The sequence below is a fragment of the Chiroxiphia lanceolata genome, chromosome 6 (genome assembly GCF_009829145.1).
Source record: "Chiroxiphia lanceolata isolate bChiLan1 chromosome 6, bChiLan1.pri, whole genome shotgun sequence".
In the NCBI taxonomy this organism is placed as follows: Eukaryota; Metazoa; Chordata; class Aves; order Passeriformes; family Pipridae; genus Chiroxiphia; species Chiroxiphia lanceolata.
The window spans coordinates 49,500,032-49,523,920 of NC_045642.1; the positions used below are offsets into that span (position 1 = coordinate 49,500,032).

The window sequence follows — 23,889 nt, forward strand, 5'->3', positions numbered from 1 at the left end:
GCCTGATAAAACATCAAAGCATAATGACATTCACTGATGTCTGTTCAATCAAGTCCATAGAATTATATAAGTGATGAGTGATGTCTGCTTTTTTGTAAGACAGGAGAAACTAGTACACTTTTGTAACTTTGTTATTCTCAAACTTAAATAAAAAGTATCCCTGTTTACTAGTGGCTGTTGGTGACTTTCAGGACATTCATAATTCTGTGTTCTTTTTGTTGTAGGAAAGGGACAAATTCTACTTGACGCGCAGTGTCATATTGGAGTTACTGCAAGCACTCAAGTTAAAGTCACCCTTGCCAGACATGAATCTGCTGCTGTTGGTGCAGGTACAGGAGATTCTTATTTAATTCTCATACTGAACCTGTCTCAGCCCAACTTCAGGAGTGGGACAGAGGAAGAAGAACTAAGTCCAACATGGTTGCAAAAAGTACCAGCAATGTTAGGGAAAGCAGGAAATCTTTGAATGGAAATCCAGTTACTTATGTATGCATCGTTGCATACATTTAGGCTTCCACATTAAAATTTAAGAAACTAAATTTGGAATCCACATTTCACAGAATGATAATGAGCTGTGCATCATTGCTGCTGTATTGAGGATCATAGAATATATCTTGAGTTGGAAGGGACCCATAAGGGTTGAGTCCATTGAGCTTCATACCATGTCACAGTGGAGCAGGTGCCCCAGGTGCTCATATCCCAGCCCCAAGCACAGTGTGCAGTTTGTTTGGGAAAGGGTGCTAGTTGATCATGGGCCAAAACTCAGTTTCTAGCAGTAAGCTGTCTCCAATCCCAGAAGCTAATTGTCTTTTAACCTGTAGTTTTTCAGTAAAGAATACATAGACAATATTTCTTTTCTTTTCATTCTGTGGAGTTAAGCTAACTTTTTCATTGGAGTATCTGAGGAAATAAGACATAGACTTGTGAAAACTTCTTTTGCCTCCGAGATGGCAAGTGTGACACAGTTTGGCACCACAAAAACAATTTACTGAAGTTCTTCAAATGTAATCACAGGTAGTGGGCTCTCATTGTTTACAATGAGCTAACAATGATTTGTGTTTAGGAACTTAAAATTATAGGGGACCAGCATAACAGCACTCCATAAGGTGCAAGCAAGATGTTTATTACGTAGATCATTCATAATGCTTCCAGCATCTGAGCTCCATTCACTCTTTCCCTTCCCATTATGGGATCAGAGTTTCATGTAGCTTACTATGGCCGTATTTTCTTCTGAGTACTGGTACATTACTCATAGTAAGTAAGTGATTACCAGTTGACAGAGAAATAATACCGACAAATGAAATTATATAGCCATTAGGATAACTCTGAAAACAATTATTTTGCCATCAGTGTTAGGGGAAGAATTTGGGGAGGGAACGCTTGTGGTCTTTTTTCTTTTGTTGGTAAAGGGTTATTTTTTAAAATCTATTTTAATTTAAAAAGCAGGAATTTGCCCTTTTAAAAAAATTATTATTAATTCCAAACTTTTTTTTTTCAGTCCCAACCGATACCATCAAATAGCTTAACAACCACCAATCTCTTTCTGTCTTACAGGTGCAGTGATGCACCTTGATACTGTGTGCATTGGTATTTGGTTGACTAGAACTGACTTTTCTTGTATTACAGAATAAAGCAATTATTCTGCATTACTCCATTGTATAGCTTAGTCCTGTGACTGCCCCAAAGGATGACCATCCCCCAGTTTAGGCAATCCTGAATTTCTCATTTGAGAATGCAAACATGCCATATCAGTTTTAGCAGTGGTATTTAACCAATGAACACTTGCCCTTCATATTAAGTCAAACACCTGATGGACCCAGTAAGCAAAACTATGTATCTTTACATTATCTCATAAAGTTAAAGTGATATTTACCTGGATTTTCCTCCTAGCACTGTTCCCATATGCTGTATTCACTTTGGGATGTATTCATACCTTACACAACAGCATCTAATGTGGATATAAATGTCTTTTATGATGTCTTTCTTTCAGAGGCTGATGAAGTGATTCATATTTCCTGCTATCCAAAGCAGCCAGCTTCTGTTTTTATGCAGTCAGTGGTAAAGAATAGGGGTTGTATTCAGACCATCTGCCATAGATGATGCCTACTGGAGGCATGATGACTACTTCTCCCATTGACTGTGCAAATTGGCAGCTCTCAGTAGTATGTGGTCTGAATCATTCAACAGCTTCTTGAATTTAAATACCATAGTAACCACTAAGCCCACTGTAATTTAAGAAATTTGCTAGTAAAAATGCATACATATCTGATTTTTTAAATTTTCTTTGGTGTCATTAATAGAATGAAGGGATTAGTTCATTTACCACACAGAACCACTACAATATTGATTCAAATTGTATGATTTGAATCAATAAGGCCATAGCAGAATTAACACAGCACCAAACAGAAATGGCTTTAATTTCCAACAGTCGTGTCTCCATGGACATATGAGCTTGTATGCAAGATTCCATACAGACAGTGCACACAGAATACAGAGATTCCATCAAAATGTTCCAGATAACAAAGAAGCTAAGAACACTTTAATTTAATGATAGATCATTTGTGGGCTGACTAACAAAGGAATTCCTAGAAATGTACATTTGACACCCACATTTTTCCAGATTGTATAGTGCCATCAGTGTCACTGGTGACATAAGTGCTAAGATGAGAGTTAACTTTATCCCACTTTACAAAGAATGAGGATTTTAACCACATCACTCCAATCATTGCATAGGTGTCCTGGATGATAAAGGATACAGAAAGTCTGTCTCCTTGATTTGTCCTAGCAAATGAAAGCCATCATGTACATGCTGCTGTTCCATGGGTTTCCATAGGAACTGCTTCTTCACCCAGCATTTTGTTTCCCATTGCTTTTCTCCTGCTCACATTTCATTAGCACACATCTTAAGGATTTTCACTGACTTCAGATTGTATTAGTGTCTCTTTAGAATTTGCTTGTTCAGTCGGGCTCTAAGATTCAGTGTATCTGATCTGTTTTGTTTAGGTGACTCCTATTTTGGGAGGAGCTAATGTAAATCAGTGTATATCTAGTGGTTTCACTTTATGTTTCTGTGAAGCTCTAATCTACTAATTACTGAATGAAAAGATTTAAGGTGACATATAATATGTTTATAAGAATATTTATTTTAAAACATCTGATTATGAGTAGAGGTATAATATATACAGATTATGATGTATAGATAATTCATTACAGTCAGCAGACATTACAGTTTAGACATTACACTGCAGTGTATCTCAGCAGGCAATGCCAGTAAGATGCATGACAAGTACTTACCCATTTCTCATTTTTTTACACTGTCGGGGTATTTTTCTTTCCCTTTTTTTTCCTTTTTTTTTTGTTAATTTACATGACTGGCATGAAATTGCTTGCCAGTGACGTCTTAATGTATTATAATATTTGTAGAGGGAGACAACATAAATGACAGTGAATTGGACTGGAAATGTAAGAAATTTTTCATTTTGAGTTTGGTTTCCCCGTGTTGTAGCAAGGTCGGGGTCAGTCTCTTTTCCCAAGTGACAAGTGAAAGGACAAGAGAAGATGGCCTCAAGTTGCACCAGAAGAGTTTTAGGTTGGCTATTAGGAAAAATTTCTTCACTGAAAGGATTGTCAGGCACTGGGACAGGCTGCCCAGGGAAGTGATGGAGTGGAGTGGCACATAAGGATATGGTTTAGTGGTAGCCTTGGCAGTGTTAGGTTTATGGTTGGACTCTGGTCTTAACGTCTTTCCCAACCTAAATGATTCTGATTCTATGATATTTTTTTGACTGCATTGCAACTTCAGGAAGGATACCTGGAACTGCCAGTCTGTCAATGAGAAAAATAAGCTAAACAAGGCCTAATTATTCACTAGAGGTTGACTTAAATTTATCAGGTTTTTTTACATGTAAATTAATATTTCTTATTTAACCCAAACTCTTCTGTACAAAAGATACAGAAAAGCTATAGATATATAGTTGGGGGGTTTTTTATATAGCTCTCCTGCTTTTTTAGAAAGCTTACAGCAGACCAGTAGAGGTTCCTTTGGGTGCTGTTTCTTGTTGTTGTTTTGAAAAGAAAATGTTTGAAATAAATGACATTTGTCTTTGGTGAGGGTTTTTTGTGACTTAGATGTTGAGTCCTGTACAATGGCTGTAGCAGTGCACTGAATTGTTGGGTGCTAAATATACCCAGCCAAATTCGTCATAGAATTATGGTCTTTTTTTGCAGCTGATGTAGTACAAGAGAAGCCAAATCTGCACAAAAATGGTTGACTGAAAAATCCTTTACACAGGAAAACAACCTCTCTGTTGTGCAGTGGACCTAGTGTCAGCATTGCTCTTTCTGAAATAGGGTACATTAAGAAAAAATCTGTCATCTGTTTGCTTAAGTCCATTAATGGTCCTTTTTAAAAGAGAAGTGGAGAGTCATGGTTGCTGTTTGAACTAAGACTCATCGGTCTTTGCTGGATTGATGTGCCCATACCCTAAGGGCTTTCCTTTGCTTTCCATGTACTTATCATAGTTGTGGCACAGAAGAGCACCAGGCCATGTCTCATCTGAAATATGAGTTAGATTCCTGGTTTATTTCTATTTGACTCATTCTAGTGTAAAATAAATTTTAACCAGAGGAAGAGTCAACTGGAGCCAGGCCAGTGTCTGAGGATAACTAGTTAGATTATTAGTCTAAACTCAAGTATGTCTCAGACTTTTTGTCAAGACAGGTGAAGTAGTTTCCAAGTCTTGGTTGGCAGTCTGAGTTCAGATTAAATCCAATTGAAAGGTAAAGCTTGTGGAGTGTAAGAGTAAATTCTAGGTCTGTAGAGGATATTCTGAAATTTTCACTAAGTGGTCGGTCATTGAGAGTACTGCTAACACACATGCATTAGACAACCATGACTTATATTGTGTAGTCAATATCTGTCTCAGTTTGTGAAAGTACCGTGGTATTAATTTTCAAGAAAGAAAATTAAGTCTTAGACCTTAGTTTGGCAGTTATTTTCTGTCTACTCTTTCTTAGAAATTTACATTGCATCACTATGGACAGAAATTGCTCAAGCGCAAATGTAGTGTTAGGACAAGAAGTTGTAGGAACAATCAAATCATATGCAGGGTGTCCAATGCCTTATTGAATCTTATAATGATTAAATAACAGTATTAGCTGGTTTAATATATGAATGATGTGGACATTGGAGATTTTAGGTCAAGGGATTTGGAAATAAAAAGAAATAAGAAAAAAAGAAGAATAAAGCAAGGAAAATAAAAGTGTAAGAGCAATTAGAAATATTCTACTATAACAGAATGACACTGACCATCTCTCAGAAACTCCTTGTTTATGTAATACTGCAGCCTGTATTGTGCAGAAGTTATATGACACCATACCAGTATGTTCTCATATTCAAAACTGTTTGTATAATTCATCATTGCAGAACTTCAGTGAACGTGTTATATCACAGTGAAGAATATAGCATGTTCTACCTTGTCATTCTCTATCACGGTTTATAATGAATGAGGAGCATTTGATATATAGAAGGAATAGCAAATATGTATATATATATTTGTTCATAAAGAAAGTCTGATTTTTATGCAGTATTCTCCAAATTGCTCCTGCACAGCATATGTGTTAATTAAGCACATTAAAATCAGAATTTGTTCATTATCTTTATCTCATTTATAATGATGAGTTAACTAGGTTGTTTGTGAAGAATGAAGTCTAGAAGGGCAAATTACCATGAATAAAATCAAGAAGACATCTGAACTGATTTTAATGAATAAATTATTAGTGTCTTCAGGTTACTCCAAAAAATTTAAAAAATAACTTGTATTTAATTTTTTCTTAGTTTGTTTGTGCAGATGCTGGAACAAAACTAGCTGAGTCAACAATCTTGCATAAACAGATGATTGCCTCAATGCCTGGAGTAAGTACTGAATCAAAGTCTATTTCTTAGTTCTGTTGTTCTGTTTTTTAAATAAATATCTTATTCAACTTGTTTCCTTAAATTTGATGCTCTTTCTTTTTCATTTCTCCTCTGGTTGGTAAGATGTATTACAGGCAGACTTTGAGATGCTTCATCCTTTTTATTGATTTTGGAAAAGTTCTGAACTTGATGTTGCTTCCCTTAGTTTCACTGATAATCTTTAGTCATGTAACTACTTTAGTGGAGCCTGCGCTGAAGACAAATTGAGATCTTCTACTATTCTGTGTGGGGAACAGACCAGCTGAATGCCTCAAAAAATGGTAGCAGGGTGGAAAGCTACAAGCCATTGCCTCCATTCTCACAAAAGATTATTTGGTTAAAGAAGGGAGTTAATGGTATGTTCCTGGCAATGTGTAAGGCATTCATCTATATCCTGATGATGAGTTTAGTTTAGGAGTACTAAATTACAAGTACTCCTATTTGCCTAGACACTGAGCATGCACCTGGTGAATATGCGAGGAAGTAGCACAGTGGGAAGTCTTCTCTTGTTCCATGACACATGTGACTGAGTACCCAAACAGATGGAATAGGGTTAGCCCAGGTTTGCTTCACCAACTGAGTGAGGAAAATGTTTCCCTATATGTGTGTCAGCTTTAGGGATGACAGGATAGGATCTTTCCCATTATCTTCTGAAGTTCATGATTTTTTAAATGCCAATCTTTAATAATACCTTTCCTTCCAACAGAATATTTTAGTTTATACTTGCTTTAAATAGACTAACACTGGTGTTGGAAGCTGTGATAGGAATGTGATAATTTCAGAAGAAATAATAGAAAATCAGGCTTTGAATGAAACAGAGTAGATGGTTAGAAAGAAGTCTTGTGCAACTGAGCATTATTTTCAGAGATTGGAGTATAGTATCTTGTATAATTCTGTTATTCGGTATTCTGAAACCCACGTGGAATCCTTCGTACACATAAACTAGATGGAGGATATACTGACAGGGTGACCTTATTTTACTGGTTTTTATTCTGTCATGGAAACCGACAGGAACAACCTTTGAAAAGCCAGAAGGTGGCACAGTTCAACACTGTGTAGATTGATATTACCATACAAAAATGAGGAGTGCCCGGGTCAGTTGTTTAAGTATAGAATGATAGCAGTTTTTCAAATTTCAGCCACTAAAACTCAATTATGGCTTAATAATTTTGCAATCAAAACTAAATCTGGTTTATTTGTATACTCAGATAGGGTAATCAGCCTCTGTGCTTCGCAGTGTAGTTAATTAAGTAGAGGTCAAAGAGGAGTAGTTTTCTTCTGTAAACTCTACTGCAATGTTTCGCCCTGAGCATATGACTTTGGATAAAGTAGTCTTTGGTGACTTCAAAAGGATATTTAATTTAATAATTTCATCGTTAGCTTCAAAAGTTAATCATTGCTTTAACTTGGCCCCTAAGCATGAGGGATTCATAGTTCCCCTTGAATTCAGCTAGCATTGTCTTCACCTCAGACTATTAACATAGAAACAGAAGTTTATTTGATACCTAGTGGGTTGGTGGTATCACCTTCTGAAAGCTTGTCTCCAGGGTTCTCTGGTCTGTTCAAAGTCTTTATTTAATCTGACAGCTTTGTTCCGTTGACTGCTTTGCACACCTTGGGCACATCGTGTACTAGCTGAAGGCCAGATTCGCATTTCTCACTATGTTCTAGGAAAAGGATTATGAAAATTTGTACTGCAGAAATACAGCAAGCACCACATGGAGTCCTTTTGTTTTCCCTTTGGGGTTGTTCTTGCTCTGGCACATGTGGCTTCTCAGTGCTCACACCTTTATGATCTAACTGAAGCAGTTTGTAGCTTAAGTGCCATTAAGATGCTGTATTTTGAATGATTTTGCTTCAGGAGTATATCAGAAATACTCAGTTTTTAAAAAAGGGAAAAAAAGTAAATTTCAGTGATGTTCATTTTAGTGATGTTTACACATAAAATACCTGAAGACAGTTATTTATACTATTTTTCCATCATGATTAATGTGAATATAAGGGCATCTGTGCGTGTGACTGAATTTCAATTATAGATTATTGTTTCCATTTGCAGAAATGCTCAGCTGCCTGAAAAACTGAGTTGTTAAATTCTCATTGTGTTTTTAAAACTTTGATTTTGGATCACTGTAAATTTCAGGATGACATGACAAGGGTATTCTTGCAAGTTTCATGAGTTAATCTTTTATCACTGTCGCAGATAAGAGTGTTTTATGATGCATGAAGAAGCTTACAGACACTGGGCCATCTTATACTGTAATCAGATAAGAGGGCATATTACAGATAGAAGAAGAAGATCAAAGCATACCTATTCTTAATTAAAGTAATCTAACTAAAAAGTAAAATAAAGAATTTGAGACAGACCTTGTATTCTGGTGAAGAAGAAACAAAGACAGAAACATGAACATTCAAAACCTGGTACTTAAACTTATTTCTGTTGTGTTTTAGTGTGGAACAGCAGCAATGGAATGCATGAGGCAGTATGTTGGGGAAGTGCTGGATTTCATTGCAGATATGCATACCTTAACCAAATTAAAGGTTGGTTCTGAGCATACATTGATTTAAAGTGTATGTGCTTTTTTAAAAAGAAGTGTATTTTCTGTAAGGAACCTGCCTGGGAGAAGTATTTGAGGATGAGTGACAAGTTTTTTTTCTTTCTATTTCAAAAAGCTGTTAGTACTGCTATAGGTTAGAGACTTCTGGGGGATTAGTAAAAAGTAGCTTATACAGTGTTGAAATGGAGGCTGATTCAAATATAGTGAGCACACAATAGAAATGCAGGCTTGATTTTTCTGAAATGTTGATGATAAGCTAATGATAAGTTTTTCTGAAATGTTGATGATAAGCTAATGTCATAGCAAAGTCACTCTGAGAAGTAGTGGTGTTTAATATAACACAGGGAAACATAAAAGTCCTTGCCTGTATGAGTAAGTGCACTCCTCTGGAGGAATCCTGTGTCTCTTCTATACACAGGCACTGAAAAAAGGGGGTGTCCTTTTTCTAATGGATGTTGTTTTCATTTTCAGGTTATGTTCTGTTGAGGTGGGGAAAACCCAAATATTGGTCTTACCTCTGTAGTTGAAACTGCTTTTTGCTTTATTTTCATTAGTTGGATGCTGATTGTAGCAGGAGTGATAGGAAAATACTTCTGTCAACATAAAATATTTTATTTAGGAATGCATTTCATGAAAACATCCTAGTAATCATTAGCTGATCAAAACCTAGAATTCCTAGGACTTCTACCTGGTTTTTCACTTTTATGTTTTGAAATTGGACAAGAAGCTTCCCAAGTACGTGGTCTGGCTGTTTAAAACTACATCAGAACCCAGTGGTCTAAAATTATATGTTGTTTTGATTTAGCCATGATATACAGGAATCTGAGAACAAGATTAGCATAATAGGAGAGTAAAATATGACTAAAACATTACGTATTGTAAAAAATAAGCTTTGTCTGTCTTGGAAAATTAAAGGGCAGTTCTTGTTTAACCAGACCAGATAAAACTTACTCTGTGGTTCCAGCATAGTTGAGAAAATATTTGTAAGCATTTCTGATTTCCGAAATAGTCAGAACTTTAAACAAATTCACAAAATCTAGATTCAAATTCTTGTAAGCTCATTTGATATATTTACTTACATTACTTGGGTTTTATTAACAGAGGTGTTACTCACTAGGAAGTGAGTCCTAAGATCATCCAGTTGTACAGTTTCTTACTACAAGTATGTATTATCAACAGCATCTGGAGCACCAAGCTAACTAAGAATGCTATATGATTTATATGACTGGTAACAATCCCAACAGCAAAATTTTAATATGTGTGTTCAAATTTGGAAATTTCTACTCTCTCTAGGAATTGAGTGAAGAGAAATAGTTGTTTGTTTATTCTTACCTGATATCGTCTTTTGCGTGTCTGAGAATATTTTTTTGCAAGAGGTTAATTATTTTCAGTCCTTTGTATTAGCAACTACTGCATTATTGAAAAGGTAAAAATGTTAATTCTGAAGATAATCACATTTCAGTGTACTGTTTCAATTCAGTTTATGATGCTTTTTATCCCTTTGGGATAACAGTTTGCAAAGTTTGGCAAGGCTTTATTTAGAAAATTCCACCTTTTTTGAAGATGTGTAATGTATCTGCCTACATACCTGTCTATCCTTTTTACCTGGCTGTATAACAAAGCCATTAGATATTCATGCTGGTACACAGGGTTTTTTTCTCTTGAAAGAGACTTTAATTAAGTGATTTTTGAGAGTGTAAGTTTCTGGAGTCAGATACTTATCTGTTACAAAAATATTATTGGTTCACTGATTTTTTTATCCTATTATAATAATTGAATAACTGATGACCTAGATTTTCTTGTACAAAGCATATGGCTCTCCTTTTAAGCAAGCAACTGCAGTTGGCATGTATTCTGTTATAGTCTAGTAGGAGAAGGTAATGCAAAGTTAGCTTAATAGAAATATAGAAGTATTTCAAGAAGCACCAATGAAACATTCCTTAAAGCTGGAAAAGCAGGATAATAAATCATCTTTCCAGGAATAAATATATATGTGTTTCTTGGTAAAAGGTTGGCCCTTTTTATTTCCAGGGTTCTAAGGCATTTGTAACAACAGAATAGTGCAATATAGTCATATTGCTGGTGAATAAGTGAGAGCTTCTTTCTGAATGTGTAAATGGAATATTGTACAGGGAAGGCACTTCCTGCCCAGATGATATCTTGTTAAATGGTTAGATTCTTCCATCTTCACTTAAGCTCTCTGGATGTGCAACCATTTATCAGCTGTTGAGTTTGCTCAGACAAAAGCTGCCTATACATTTTGTACAATTTATATTTTGTGTAGGCTCTTGAAAATATGACCCTCTGTGGAAAGATCTGCATATAAAGCTGTTACTAATACAGCTAATACAGGGACTAATACTAATACAGGGACTGGAGAATTTTTTAAAATCTATTTCTGGGTTTTGTTTTGTAGACACAGTTAGAGATCCTGAGAAAGAACTGAAGGGAAATGAAATAGAACATGCTGTTGCTTGGAGGAACTTAGGGTTTGGGTAGGAAATCAGATCTTTGCCTTACAGAGTCACATGAAGACTTGTTCTCAGCCACTGCATGAAGACACGTTTGGTGGACATCTGAAAGTTGGTTTAGCTCAGATTGCTGCTATGGAAATCACTCGGGGAAACCACAGAGACAACAAAGCTGTGATCCGATATTTGCCTTGGCTTTACCATCCTCCTTCTGCAATGCAACAAGGGTGAGAATGCTTTTCCACAGAAAGGAATGAGTTAGAAATCTAAAATGAGTTAGAAATCTTCACCAAGTTTTGTGTTTATTGCCAGATTCCATAGATAAGACCCACAGTAGGGAATAATGGGAGTGGGACATGGAAGCAGCTGGTCAGCAGCTCCCTGATCCTTAACTGAGGAATTTGTCAGTGTAATATTTAAAGTGCATGCCAAAGGGACAGTGGAGGTAACTTCAGTGGCTTGACTGGAGTTACCTTGGAAATTATCTTGATTCTTGATCTAGATGCAGACAGTGAAAAGCACACAAGTGCCTGATCAATCCTAGAATGATAGAAAATATTTTGGGAATTACAGAGAATACAATGGGAAATGGCCTTTGAAATTAGGGAGTACAAATGAGTGATAAGCCTTAAGGATAAGCCTATTGATGTGACGATAAAAATACTAACTTCATCTAATATTAGGTGTGAGAAATCCTGCTCCAGACATGTTTTTTGTCCCTTTTCACTGTGATAAATCCTGATGTGCAGCATTTTATCTTCTGAAAAAAGGGAGATACTGTCCCTTGTCTTACCATGACAACAAATGAGATGTTTTGAGTCTAGGCCATTTGACTATGTATTCTTGTCCTAGATTTATCCTGGACTACCTGTCCACTAAGTTCTGTGTAGTCTAAGTCTTCTCCCAAGCTGTACCAATGATGTCTGCCTCCAGCACACTGAGACTGCATCTGCTTAATGTGCATAAGGGGACTCCATATTTTGGGGAAAACCAGAAAAGCTATTACTGTTTAAAATCTGCTCTCTCTTGACAGGCCCAAAGAGTTCATAGAATGTGTCTCACACATTCGTTTGCTGTCCTGGCTACTTCTGGGGTCTCTGACACATAATGTTGTCTGTCCAAATTCTCCATCATCTTGCATGCCTATTCCACTGGATGCAGGCTCACAAATTGCTGACCACCTTATTGTTATTCTGATTGGGTTTCCAGAGCAATCAAAGGTAAGGGATTCCATGTTATATGTGGAGAGGTGTTGTGTGTTGGCCTTATTGCAAACATTTATTTATTTTTTTATAACAAAAAAGGAGGGATAAAACCTTAATAAAATCTGGGATCTAGGGAAAGAGATCTCTGTAGGATTTTTTTACATAGCTGCCTCTTTATGCATGGAAAACTGATGAAATCACTACAATTAGGTTTGAAGTTCAACTACTTCAAAATGTCTCAGCACAGGAGTGAGGAAGGCAAAACTGAATTTCAAATTGAAGCTTTTGCAATGACCTAAATTGTAGCAAATCTCTCAGAAAATTATTTATTCTAGTTGTATAGTCAGACCGGATAATTTGTAAATAATTTTATGATCAAAATAATTGCAAACAGTGATGATTCAAGCACAACTTTTTTCTCAAGGTACTCGGGACAAGAAGAGTTATTGAAGATTATAAGACATTTGTGACAGTAGTTTAACACAAGTATAGCAGCAGTCTTTGACACCAACAAGGTTTTTATTAGTGACAGAAGTGGAATGATCACACATTTATCTTGTACATAAAATCCTCCTTTCTTTCCCTTCACCTAGCCAAGACACTGGTGCTTCCCATTCATTTCTTTGGCCTTTTTTTGCTCTTTCAAATACCTCTTTCCAGTTACCAGGCAACCATTGCGATGTTTGGTGCAGTCAGATGACCACAGAGCATGAATTCCTGTTGCACTTGCAACCATTGCAATGTTTGGTGCAGTCAGACGACCACAGAGCATGAATTCCTGTTGCACTTGCAAACTGAGAAAACATATCTGGCCAGAAGTATCTTCGTTGTAGTGAAGTAGTTAATGTTCAGCACTCCTGGAGGCTCAGACACTGTGATATATAACAAGAATTAGCAAAGAGCCATGCTTGAGTATGCAAAATGAGTTCTCTCTTAGTTTTTCAAAACTTACTTTCCTTGACTGTTTTCCTGTGACTGTGAGCAGTCCCAACAAAGTAGAAATGGATGACAGGTTAACAGAACACGTGTAAGATCATGTATTTTGTGTGATAGCCATCCTTTTAGGTGATCAGAAGCTGAATGACTTAATCCAGCAGCATTTCTGAAATGGAGTCATATATTCCAGGGCATCTAGGCCTTTCATAGATTGCAGTGAAATTTTCCAGGAAGAAAGTCTCAGAACTAGTCCTGAATACCTGTTTTGCAAAACTAACCTTCTTTTAAAGGAACTGACCTTAATGCCATTCTCTTAGATTGCATGGGAGTGTGTTTGCAAATGCAGTTTTTAGTCTGAAAATATAAGCCCATTTTTTAAACATGGAGAAGATGTTATCAAGTGTACTTGACTTACTGACTCCTACTTAGAGGTAAATATAGGAACGGGAGGGGAGAGACTGCACAGTCTTGGGATGCATGACAGAGGAGTGCTTTGATGAAAGCCTCTGCGCTGTATCCCAATACACTTACTTAAATAAACATTTTCTTGTATTTTCTGTTTCTGTACAGACATCTGTTCTGCACATGTGTTCCCTCTTCCATGCATTTATATTTGCTCAGCTCTGGACAGTGTACTGTGAACAAACAGCAGTAGCTCCGACAGTCCAGAATCAGAATGAATTTAGCTTTACAGCCATCCTTACAGCCCTGGAGTTCTGGAGCCGAGTGACACCGAGCATCCTCCAGCTAATGGCACATAACAAAGTGGTGAGTCAGGTGCTGCAGACAGATTTAGTACAGATTAAACTCGGAGAGGGCTTGGCTCTGCTTCAGTGTTTCAGTGGAATACAACAGACTATGAATAACATCATAAAGTGACTTTGTAGCTTTTGAGAAATTAAAGGGATAGCTAATTAGTGATGGTTTAACTTTGCAGTGGGCCTGAAACAGGATCTAACCAGGTTCTGCCTGAATCAGAATCAAGAGCTAGAGTCACTGCTTGTTGGATTAAGAGCTCCTTGAATCAGGTTTCATATATCCTGCTCTTAACTGTGATCTGTTGTTTTATCTGACTCTGCCTTACAGCAGCAATGAAGTGTTCTAGGATAATTCTGTGAATATCCACTTCATTATTTTTTACCATGTGATGGTAAAAAAATGCACAACTGCTGACAATTGACTATTCATAACTCACTGACCACTCATCAAAAATAAGCTGCATAAATATCACTTCAGTTTTGAGTAATGAATGACCTGAAGGAGGTATCTCTAGAGATAAGAGTTGAAAAGGAAATGTTCAGTACATCCAGAAATCATCCAGACTATTTATTTGGAAATAACTTTTAAGCATTTGTTTATCTCAAATACTCACTGCTGTTGGAGCAATTTTGTACAATAAGAACCCAGAGGGGTCCCAGCAGCCCTCTCATAGCTGGTACCATTGCTTGCCCTTGACTAATGATTCTCTGTGCCTGCAGGTTTAGGATTAAGAACTTGTTTCTGATGGGCAAGACCTACTGTTTCCCACTTCTCAGAAAGTCATGACAGGTCAAAACTTTTTAACTGAGATGTTAACTAGTAGCTGTGGCTCTGGCGAGCCTGATGTTAGCTTTGAGTTAGAAACATCCTTTGTACACAGCCCAGTCCGCTGAGTCAGGTGCTCTTAAGGTTTGGGTTTTTAAGGTTTGGTGCTTTTGAGTTTTTTCGTTCTGTGTTTGTTTGGATTTTATTTTTTCTTTTTTAAATGTAGACCTGCTATCTCTATGGAAATTATTTTATGTAATTCCCCTTTCCCCATGTGAAACATCTTCCATCCCAGGCAGGTGTGGACCTTGCCCTTTTAGTTGTCATTGTGTGGGCTGCACTTGAATGTCTCTGAACCAATTACTGTTTGCTTGTGTCTTGTCCATATCAGGCAAGGGCCACCTAAAGCTGTCTTTAGATGATATTTTAGCCTCTGACACCTAGTGAGGTCTCTGTGGTTCACAAGCCACTTTTGGGAACAGTACTTCGTGAAGCTCCATTTGAAGAAATGGGAAGTGTGCATAATGTTTCTAACCAGCCAGTTGTTTAGTCAGACACGAAAGCCTCTTGTCAAGCCTTAGGACAAGAACATGACCTGGAAGTCCCAAGTTCCAATCCTGGTTCTGAAAGTATATCCTTAAGTGGCTTTAGTGCAAGTTATTAAGCTCTCTGCTTCAGCCATTGCTCTTTGAAATGTAGATAATAATACTTACCGGTCTCACAGGGATGTTGTGAGGTTAATTACTTAGTGTTTGTGAAACACTTTGAAGATGAAAAGCACAACATAAAAGCTAAGTTTATTATTATTGAGGGAATTTACATGTAGTTTAGACAGGCACTGTAAATGCTCACTGCTGGCTCAGGGTGTTTGTCTTGTATCTTTGAATTTACACAATATGAAACATAAAAAGCTGTCTACTACCAAATAACTGATATTTGCATCTGTCATAAATTGTGGTACAAAATGGAAGAATTACAGACTAGCTGTCAGTTCAAAACAATAGATTGTCTTTTGATGGGGGGTAAAAAGATGGTTTTTATATGTTAATTTTCGAAGATTCAATAAATAAAAATACCAATTTATGACACACAGATTGATGAGAACTACACAGCAAAATAAAAACAATTTATGATGTCTGAAAAGAACAAAGCTGAAGGAAACTTGTTTTGATGTGTGATATGTATTAAAATACATCAAGCACTTGAAATATTTAATAGATAGATGTTATCACATCAGGAGAAAACTAAATAAAAAAAATGTCCCGTATGTGCTCATGTAGTATTTAATCTTGTATGTCAGTGGTTAATAAATGCATATCTAGTGATTCAGTATAACTGCCCAGCAAATACAGGAAGACTGTGCTTAGAGAGTGTTGGCTTAGCTTACTACATTGTTATGCTGGACATTATTTGATTTTATGCTTGACTTTTTTTTCCAAGATGGTGGAAATGGTGTGCCTGCATGTGATCAGTTTAATGGAGGCTTTACAGGAATGCAACTCTACTATCTTTGTAAAGGTAGGCGTACCATACCATGAATATTTACTTAATGCTGTTGCCTGACTATTGTGATTTCTAAACATACTGTCCTCTGCTTCCCCTCCCACTGAGAAAAAGAAAGTGGAAGAAACTGAAGTTGAATGATAATGCAGAAATAAAACGTAGTAGAGCATAATGAAAAGTAAAATCTCTGGTAAGAAGACCAGACCATAATCTCAAATTCAAGTTCTCCTGATTTTTTTAAAGCAATATTTAATCTACTTCCTCTTTACGTTGTTGCAATGGTCTTATTCCTCTAATAGACATAACTGATGTCGCTGACTTTGGGAACTTCTAGCTAGTGTCTGAATTTTCAGCCATCTTTTAATCATCATAGGTCCTTTGCAGATCACCTCACTGTGCTAAGCCTCCCGTTTTTAGGTGGATAACAAAACGTCCGTGCCACAGTGGTTTTCTTGTTATTTTATGCGTACCTGTTGATTTTTTGGAAATCAGTAGCCAGTCTCCTATGGGTTACCACAGTGTTTTCAGAATAGATTCCCAAAGGAGTAGGGTAGTCTCACAAGCATACATTGATTTTACTAGCCTTCTTTACATGTTTTCACAGTGTATTATTCTGAAGAGAGTTTTCACATGAAATATAAGCAAATCAAGTAGTTAAGGTTAATATAGTTCTTCTATTGCCATAAAGGAAACTTCTGACTGTTGCTTTACTCCAGTCTTTTATGATCCAGCAAGAATTGAAAATAAAGTAGCTAAAATTGAAGGTCTTTATGTCAACTGGCATAAAAGCATTCACATTCACTGTGAAAATACAGGTTTATAGTCAGTAATGGCTTGATTCACTACAGAAATTCTGTCACTAAGGGATGTTACAGTGATTATGGCTGTCCCTGGAAGACATGTGGGCTTCTCTTTCAGCCGTCCAGGATGTTCAGAATTTGACAAGGATGAAGAATGGCTTTAAAGCTGTGAAAATAGAGGCCTTTAGGGCCAAATCCCTGTCACAATTCAAATGAATGCTTTCAGGGGGTTATATTTGAGACTATATATCAATACTGTGCTAAATCAGGTTAAAAGGACATAGTTGTTACTACAAAATCAAGCTCATAAAACTGTGAAACTCAGAGTTAAGTTGCTAAGCTTTCATGTTTAGTGGATGGGAGATGGAAGAGAAGAATCTGGGTGACCAAATCCCCTTCATTCAGCCTTAAAGTGAAATCCTGAAGGAATAATATACATACATAGTGGTACTATAGGATTTTTAGTTCCAGGTTACTATATTTTTTTTATAAGTAACTAAGTGTAAAAATATGTACTGTAGATCTGAAAAGTAAATGCCATAATTTAGGGAAAGACTTACTGTATTGTTTAAGCCCTTCAGAGATTCAGCAGCACAAAGTTTACAGAGGAACCTGTGAGTGGCTTCTCTATAATTTAAAAAAAATCAAATTTGATACTGTCTCTTCTTCAGTGGCTGTGAAGTGGATCTGAACTTTGTTACTCCTACTTCAGAAGTCTGCAAGGATGACAATTCTTTGAAAACAGTTGACTGGACAGTCTTTTGGTAGCTTATTTTATTCTAGACAATTTTATCTCGTGTTTTAAAGATTTTTATTTCTTTTATTTTAGATGTAAGTCTTTCAAACAAGGTTTAGTTTTCACTGAAGGAAAGGACATAGTGCAGTGAGAGATATTTTTTTATACAGAACATTGTTTACACTTTCAGAGATTCATTCAGCAAAATTAATAATTACCAGTTATTTTCTCTTGGAACAGAGCACATTAGCACTGATAAATATTGACCATTTATCATTCATATAATGATGTTTACTGCAGTGTCTTTTATTCTGTCTAAGGATTCAGGTGCTGCAAGAACTTACTTTGTTATTGAAGTCATGGCATGACTCAACACACACATTTTTAATGCACCAAAATGAGAAGGTGGTGCATGTCACATGGTGCCAGGCAGTTTACGGGGTAGCTATCCTACCTAGGTGGTCATTTTATGTATGACAAGTGAGGGGAAATTTGTCATAAAATAAGCGAGAAAGAGATGACATAAACAATCTCCTTCACTGAAAGAAGAGCTTTCTTTACACCTGAGATAAGCACTCCTTCATCTCCTCCTTGCATTGGTGCTGTGCGATTTCCTCCTCCTGGTACCAATTTAATTTAATTGGTCACACTGATAGCATTTGAGACAGGTCTTGATTACTTCCTATAATCTTTGAGCCATTCCATATATTCACAGAGGATATTTTTTGGATCTGATATTAGACTATCTTTACCGGTCTGCTGCAGAAAACAAAGTTACTTTCTTGTGAAAACATTTCAACCATTTTGCATTTAATTTTCTTACTAAGTTGTAGTGAGATATATATACACACACATTTACACAGATACACATATACCTGCATCTATATTTAATTCATTATATATTCCTCTGAGGGGAAACATTCTGCTTTAGGAGAGCTTAAATAGAAGTGTTCAATTTTTCTCCTGTTTTTCTGTGTCAAAGGAACTGGGAAACTGGCGATCCCAGTGATAGCCATTGATGACCGGGACCAGCTCCTTGCTAGTCACATCTTTGACCATCAAATGTACCTCTGAGGAACCTGGGGGCTTACAGTAAAGACAGGAACAGCTCACCAATTACAAGGCCATTTTTAGAGATCCAGGGGTTCTAGGCAGCTCCAGCAGCTGCTGGGTAGCTTTCTAGAGAACTGGGCAGGCAGCAGAGTTGGGAAGCCAGAACAGCACAGTGACCAGTCTATTGTACAGCCTGGTTTCCATAAAAAATTGCTTTGGAATCAATATAATTCCGTTGAAAATATAAACTCAAAAAATTTAACATTGTCTGACAGCACTCTGTTCTTCCAGCTTTTCTTTCTAACCAGCTTTATGTATTCTTTCTTTGTGAAGAAAAGGTGGGCTAGGGATTAGTTAACAAAACTCAAATACTTCAATAAAAATGTCTTCTCGTCTCATTTATCTGTCTGGCAGCTGTAGCACTAGAGGATTTGCTTGCTTGTGCTTGCAGCAGAATGTTGTGTTTCCCTAAATGAGTCCAGACCCTGGAAGACAGAAGTGGTGCTGGAGGACAAAGATCTGTATCTAACCTTAGACCTCTCCATAAGAGACATCGATATAAGCTAGTTTCCATAAGTGCCCTTTATAGTCAGTGGAGATAAATGGTATTTTTGGACATGATTCATCTTGATCTATTTTAGATACTTGCTTTGGGACAAAATGAACTGGATGTGAAGTGCTTCATTCTCTCAGCTGACTGTAAAAGTTGTCCAGTGAATTGGTTCAGATGCAGTGGGGTATCCTAAGTTTTCTACCTAGCTTCCCTCCTTGCTTGACGTACTTCTGACACCAGGCCTGTCACCACTGGCTATCTGCATAGGAACTTCATTAATGCTGGATGAAATTTTCAGTGACATTTTGTTGATGGCACTGGGGCACAGAGCATGGCTTCTCAGTATAATTACCTGTTTCCTCCTCACCAAAGAACACTCCAGCAGTCACTGGATTTTATTAAGCACTTCATTAGTGTGAGAGCCCACAGAAGGATGTACAGAGCTCACGTCTGCTGCATCTGGCTGCATTCCAGCTGTTTTGGCATTCATCTCTCTGTAAATGCTGAGGTTTGACTATGGTTCTTCATGTGGTAGACTTAAGTAATGAGTCCTGACAGAGCTGCATATGATTCTCCAGCAAAACAGCACTGAAATTGAAACAATTATCATTCCTTGCACAAGGGAAGCAGCACTTTATCTAATGTTGTCAATAGTGATTAGGTTTAACTTGCAGCTCCCGGAAGCGTAATTGGCAAATTGCAAATTTTAATGCCATTTGGAGGAACATTTTAGAACAGTAACCTCAGTGGTTAAATTAATATTGGAAAACATGAATACTTTTGCTAGAGATGCCTCTCTGTCTTCCATAAGCTTGTCATGTTACACTTACTCAGAAGTAAAACTTCCCTAAGGAGTAGGAGTCTGAAATGCATACCAGTCCAGTTCAATAGCAAGTGACAGATTTGTATACCTCCTCACCTTGTAATTCTGGATAGTTTTTACCTGTTCTACCAGGCCTAGAGAATGTCTTACATCCTACAGTGAAGCACTGATGTGACTAGTGCTTATAAAATGCTGGTTACCATTTAAATATATGGCATTTTATTAGGAATCTCTGCTGCATGTTTTTTTCAGTTCCCGATGAATGCCTCACGTCGCAGAATGTTTACTGTATTCACTCCAGTACTGCTCACCTGCACATAGAGAAACACCCTCACAAGGAAAATAAGTGATTTCTTTTAACAAGTTTTTATTCTGTACTCTCATCATTGCCTTAAACAGGATATTAATAGTTGTTACCAGTGATTCATCAAGTTACAAACAAGGGGAGCTGGCTTCTTTACCTCTGACAGTTACCTTCCCCAAAACATATGCATCATTTAAAAATAACCACATTCTCAGATTTGTGGTTCAAACTATGTCAATTCAAATGGCTAAATGCATTAGATATATCCTTTTCTGTCTCACAGTAACTGAAGCATGTTTACAGTCACTTGTGTAATAACAAAATACACCTCTCGTTTTACAGCTCATACCGATGTGGTTGCCAATGATACAGTCAAACCTAAAGGTGAGTATTTTCTCGTACCTTATCCTTTTATTCTTGGTGTTATACATTCCTATAAATTCTGGAAGTAAGATCACTAGATGTGGTCTCCAAACTGTCTCAAAATAGATCCTTTTAGTGTGTCCAGATGAAGATCTCAAGTGTGAGTATACAGAGCATCACTGGCTGAGATACTTGCCCTGTAATCAGTACTGCTCTCCTTTTCCCTTCTGAAACACTTTCCTGTAACCTGGTTCTGCATCGAGGCCTTTCCTCAATATTTACTGAGATTGGTTGTTCCCTGATCTGTGGTTTTCTTTGATGTCTTAGGCTTGAGAGTCCCCTGACAAATCAGGATTGTGACTGTTGACTCAGGAGATAGATTTGGGTTCTAAAGCAGGTATTATGGGCTTGGGTAAAACTGTGCCAGCTGGCCCTCCTTGTAAGAGAGAGCAAGGTGGATCGAAGTGGTTTGTGAGTCAAGAAAATTTTGGTGAAGAGAATGAAAGTCATGGAGTTGGTGTCAGTATGGAGTTGTTTCTGTAAGCACATTTGCCCTCTGTGGCAACACTACAGTGCAGGATGTGGAAGAAAGAAATACGACACTCGGGCAATTGTAAGAACTTCCCCTGGCCAACAACCTGTACCTGTCACAGTGCTGTATTAAAGGAAAGAAACTGAATGGTTTGTGTTATTTCAACAGCATTTATCTGCTGGACTACAGCTACGCCTCCAAGCCATCCAGAGCAATGTCAACCATCACAGCCTAAGGATGTTACAGGGGTCAGGACAAATGAACAATAGCTCATCTGTGCTCCGCAAATGGCTACAATGTACCCAGTTCAAAATGGCTCAAGTAGAAATTCAGTCATCAGAAGCTGCGTCTCAATTTTATCCTTTATGATTCATGTAATTTGTTCCAAAATATTAATTTTTTAGCCTAGCAATAACAGAGTTAGAGCTGTAAAAGACCTTTTGTATAAGTCAGTATACAGAGTATATACTGTATCTATACTTTTTAGCCTAGGACAGATTGTGAAAAAGCTTATAATGGGTGAAGCTAAGAGCCTGATCCTGCTAGTTTATAATTACAATTACTCAGGATCAACAGGTTCTAAGTCTGCATTCGTGAGCATATATTTGGAGGATTGGACTCAAATCTATCACATTGTACATATCTCTCTGATCATTGAAATATCTTGTTCTTAAATGTTTCTTTACATTATTTTTGAAGCTAAGACGAAAATCACTTTTCTTTAACTTCTATTTTTTTTAAAAATAGAATTGTGGGTATTCACAAACATGGAAGTGCTATGTTGCTATTTTTTTGACAATAACAAAAGAAAACTGGGTTTTTAGGAACCTTTATAGGAGTTTTTAGGGGGGATGTCTTTTTTTTTTTTTTAGATTCACAGCTGGCAATGCAATAAAATCTGTCACTATAAAACAGTGATGTTCTAATGAGGCTTTTTGTCATCATCTTCTGGGAAAACAGCAGCTTGTAAGGAGAGTTGTTATGAAGTGCACTTAGAAATTAGGTTGTTAAACTGTGCCAATTCATTCGTCTTTTTTTCAGTACGTTTTCCAAAACTGCCAAGTCTGATTTATAATTCTTTGAAATACTGCTTTTACTTCATTGATTCTCTGCTGCTCTTCTTTGTAGGTTTCATAGAAGCCTTTTTAATTTTGTGATTACTGTATTGTATTCTTCTGTCAATACTTGTATACAGTGCAATTAAAAATGGATATCCCAGATCTATTCTTATTGATGTCTACAGAATTTATGTTGCAGACTTCAAGAGGAGCATGATTGGACCTGAAGTTTTGCATAATGGTATTTACAAATCCCAGCATTTGCATACTGCTGTATTAAACATGATGTTTAATAACAGATGGATTTTAATATCGTTAGGGGACTCGGCCAAAGCCCATTGGAATCTAAGGAGAATCAATTAACTCAGTGGATTTTACATAAAATCTTGAAAGCGTCATAATTTACCACCTCTTGTAATAAATACTTAAATCTGTGCAATCCCAGTTGTATTTTCTGTATTTATTCTGTAATGCACTGATTAGAAGAATAACAAACATGAAGTTGTATATTAGAATGCTATTAAATCCCTAGTCCTTATTACCACTCTCGGAATCTGCCTAGGTACATCTCAGCTTTTGTGAAGGGTCAGTCTTTCCTCACTGCATTTACTAAAATAAGAATGGAAATGTTTGCATATATGCCACTATAATACCATTATACATTAAAAAAACAACAACCAAAAATAAAACTAACCTATGAAACAAAGAAAAGACAGTAAGGCATGTGCTAGCTTGCTTAAAATAGCCCCTTATCTGTGTTTTCAATGGGGAGAAATTGATTTGGCTTTTCTTCCTTCTTAGGATTCACACATTATAGGGTCTAAGCTTAAATGGCAAAGGGGGCATTCAGTACTTCCTTTTCCACGTCATGTATAACCAGGTGCCCTGTCTTATTCAGCAGCAGGTCCACATTTTCCCCAGTCTTCCTTTTGTCCCCTGTGTACTTATAGAAGCCCTTCTTTTTGATATCCCTTGCCAGCTTCGAATACTGCTGGGCTTTAGCTTTCCTAACTTCATCCCTGGATGATGGGACAATGTCTCTGCATTTCTTCCAGAATGCCCATCCTTGCTTCTGCCTTCTGTATGCCTCCTTTTTGTGTTTCAGTTTGGCCAAGAGTTTTTTGTCTGTCCACACAGGTCTCCTGGTGTTTTTGTCTGACTTTCAACTCATTGGCATTGTCATGAATGAGTGTTTTAGGTCACTCAAAAAATCCCTGGCAAAGGTATCGGCAAAAGCAGGTTTAATATAAAAGTGAAAGTTGGCAAGGTCCACTCTCCTATTTTAGTTGGTGGCTACAGCACACAGAGAAAAATCAGACTAAAATCAATAAATCATTCTAAAACTAAAATCAGCCTAAAATGATCTACATGGAGGCTGGGGATGAAAAAGGGATAAGGATAAAAAGGAATGAGAGACACTTTCCTATTGAGTCACAAGGGTTCAGAGTGGACCTTCTTCCCAAACTGAACAACAGTGTTTAGGCCTAAAGGTTTTAACAGCACTTAACAGCACTTTATTG

General features: G+C 37.0%; 1 protein-coding gene across 13 annotated transcripts in view; it reads left to right on the top strand.

The window, feature by feature from the left end:
- Window positions 1-22,913, top strand: part of UNC79 (unc-79 homolog, NALCN channel complex subunit) — a 106,923-nt gene extending 84,010 nt beyond the window's left edge. For 11 of the 13 annotated variants that reach the window (XM_032690759.1, XM_032690763.1, XM_032690761.1 and 8 more), the window contains 9 exons: window positions 225-329; window positions 5,837-5,914; window positions 8,402-8,491; window positions 11,031-11,206; window positions 12,013-12,199; window positions 13,691-13,888; window positions 16,085-16,162; window positions 20,759-20,800; window positions 21,480-22,541. In XM_032690759.1, coding sequence (XP_032546650.1) covers window positions 225-329; window positions 5,837-5,914; window positions 8,402-8,491; window positions 11,031-11,206; window positions 12,013-12,199; window positions 13,691-13,888; window positions 16,085-16,162; window positions 20,759-20,800; window positions 21,480-21,680 — 1,155 coding nt within the window. In that variant the 3' untranslated portion in view covers window positions 21,681-22,541. Of the gene's footprint in view, window positions 1-224; window positions 330-5,836; window positions 5,915-8,401; window positions 8,492-11,030; window positions 11,207-12,012; window positions 12,200-13,690; window positions 13,889-16,084; window positions 16,163-20,758; window positions 20,801-21,479 lie in introns of all 13 variants that reach the window. The other 2 variants (XM_032690762.1, XM_032690769.1) reach the window with 2 other exon arrangements.
- The last annotated feature ends 976 nt before the right edge of the window (window positions 22,914-23,889 follow it).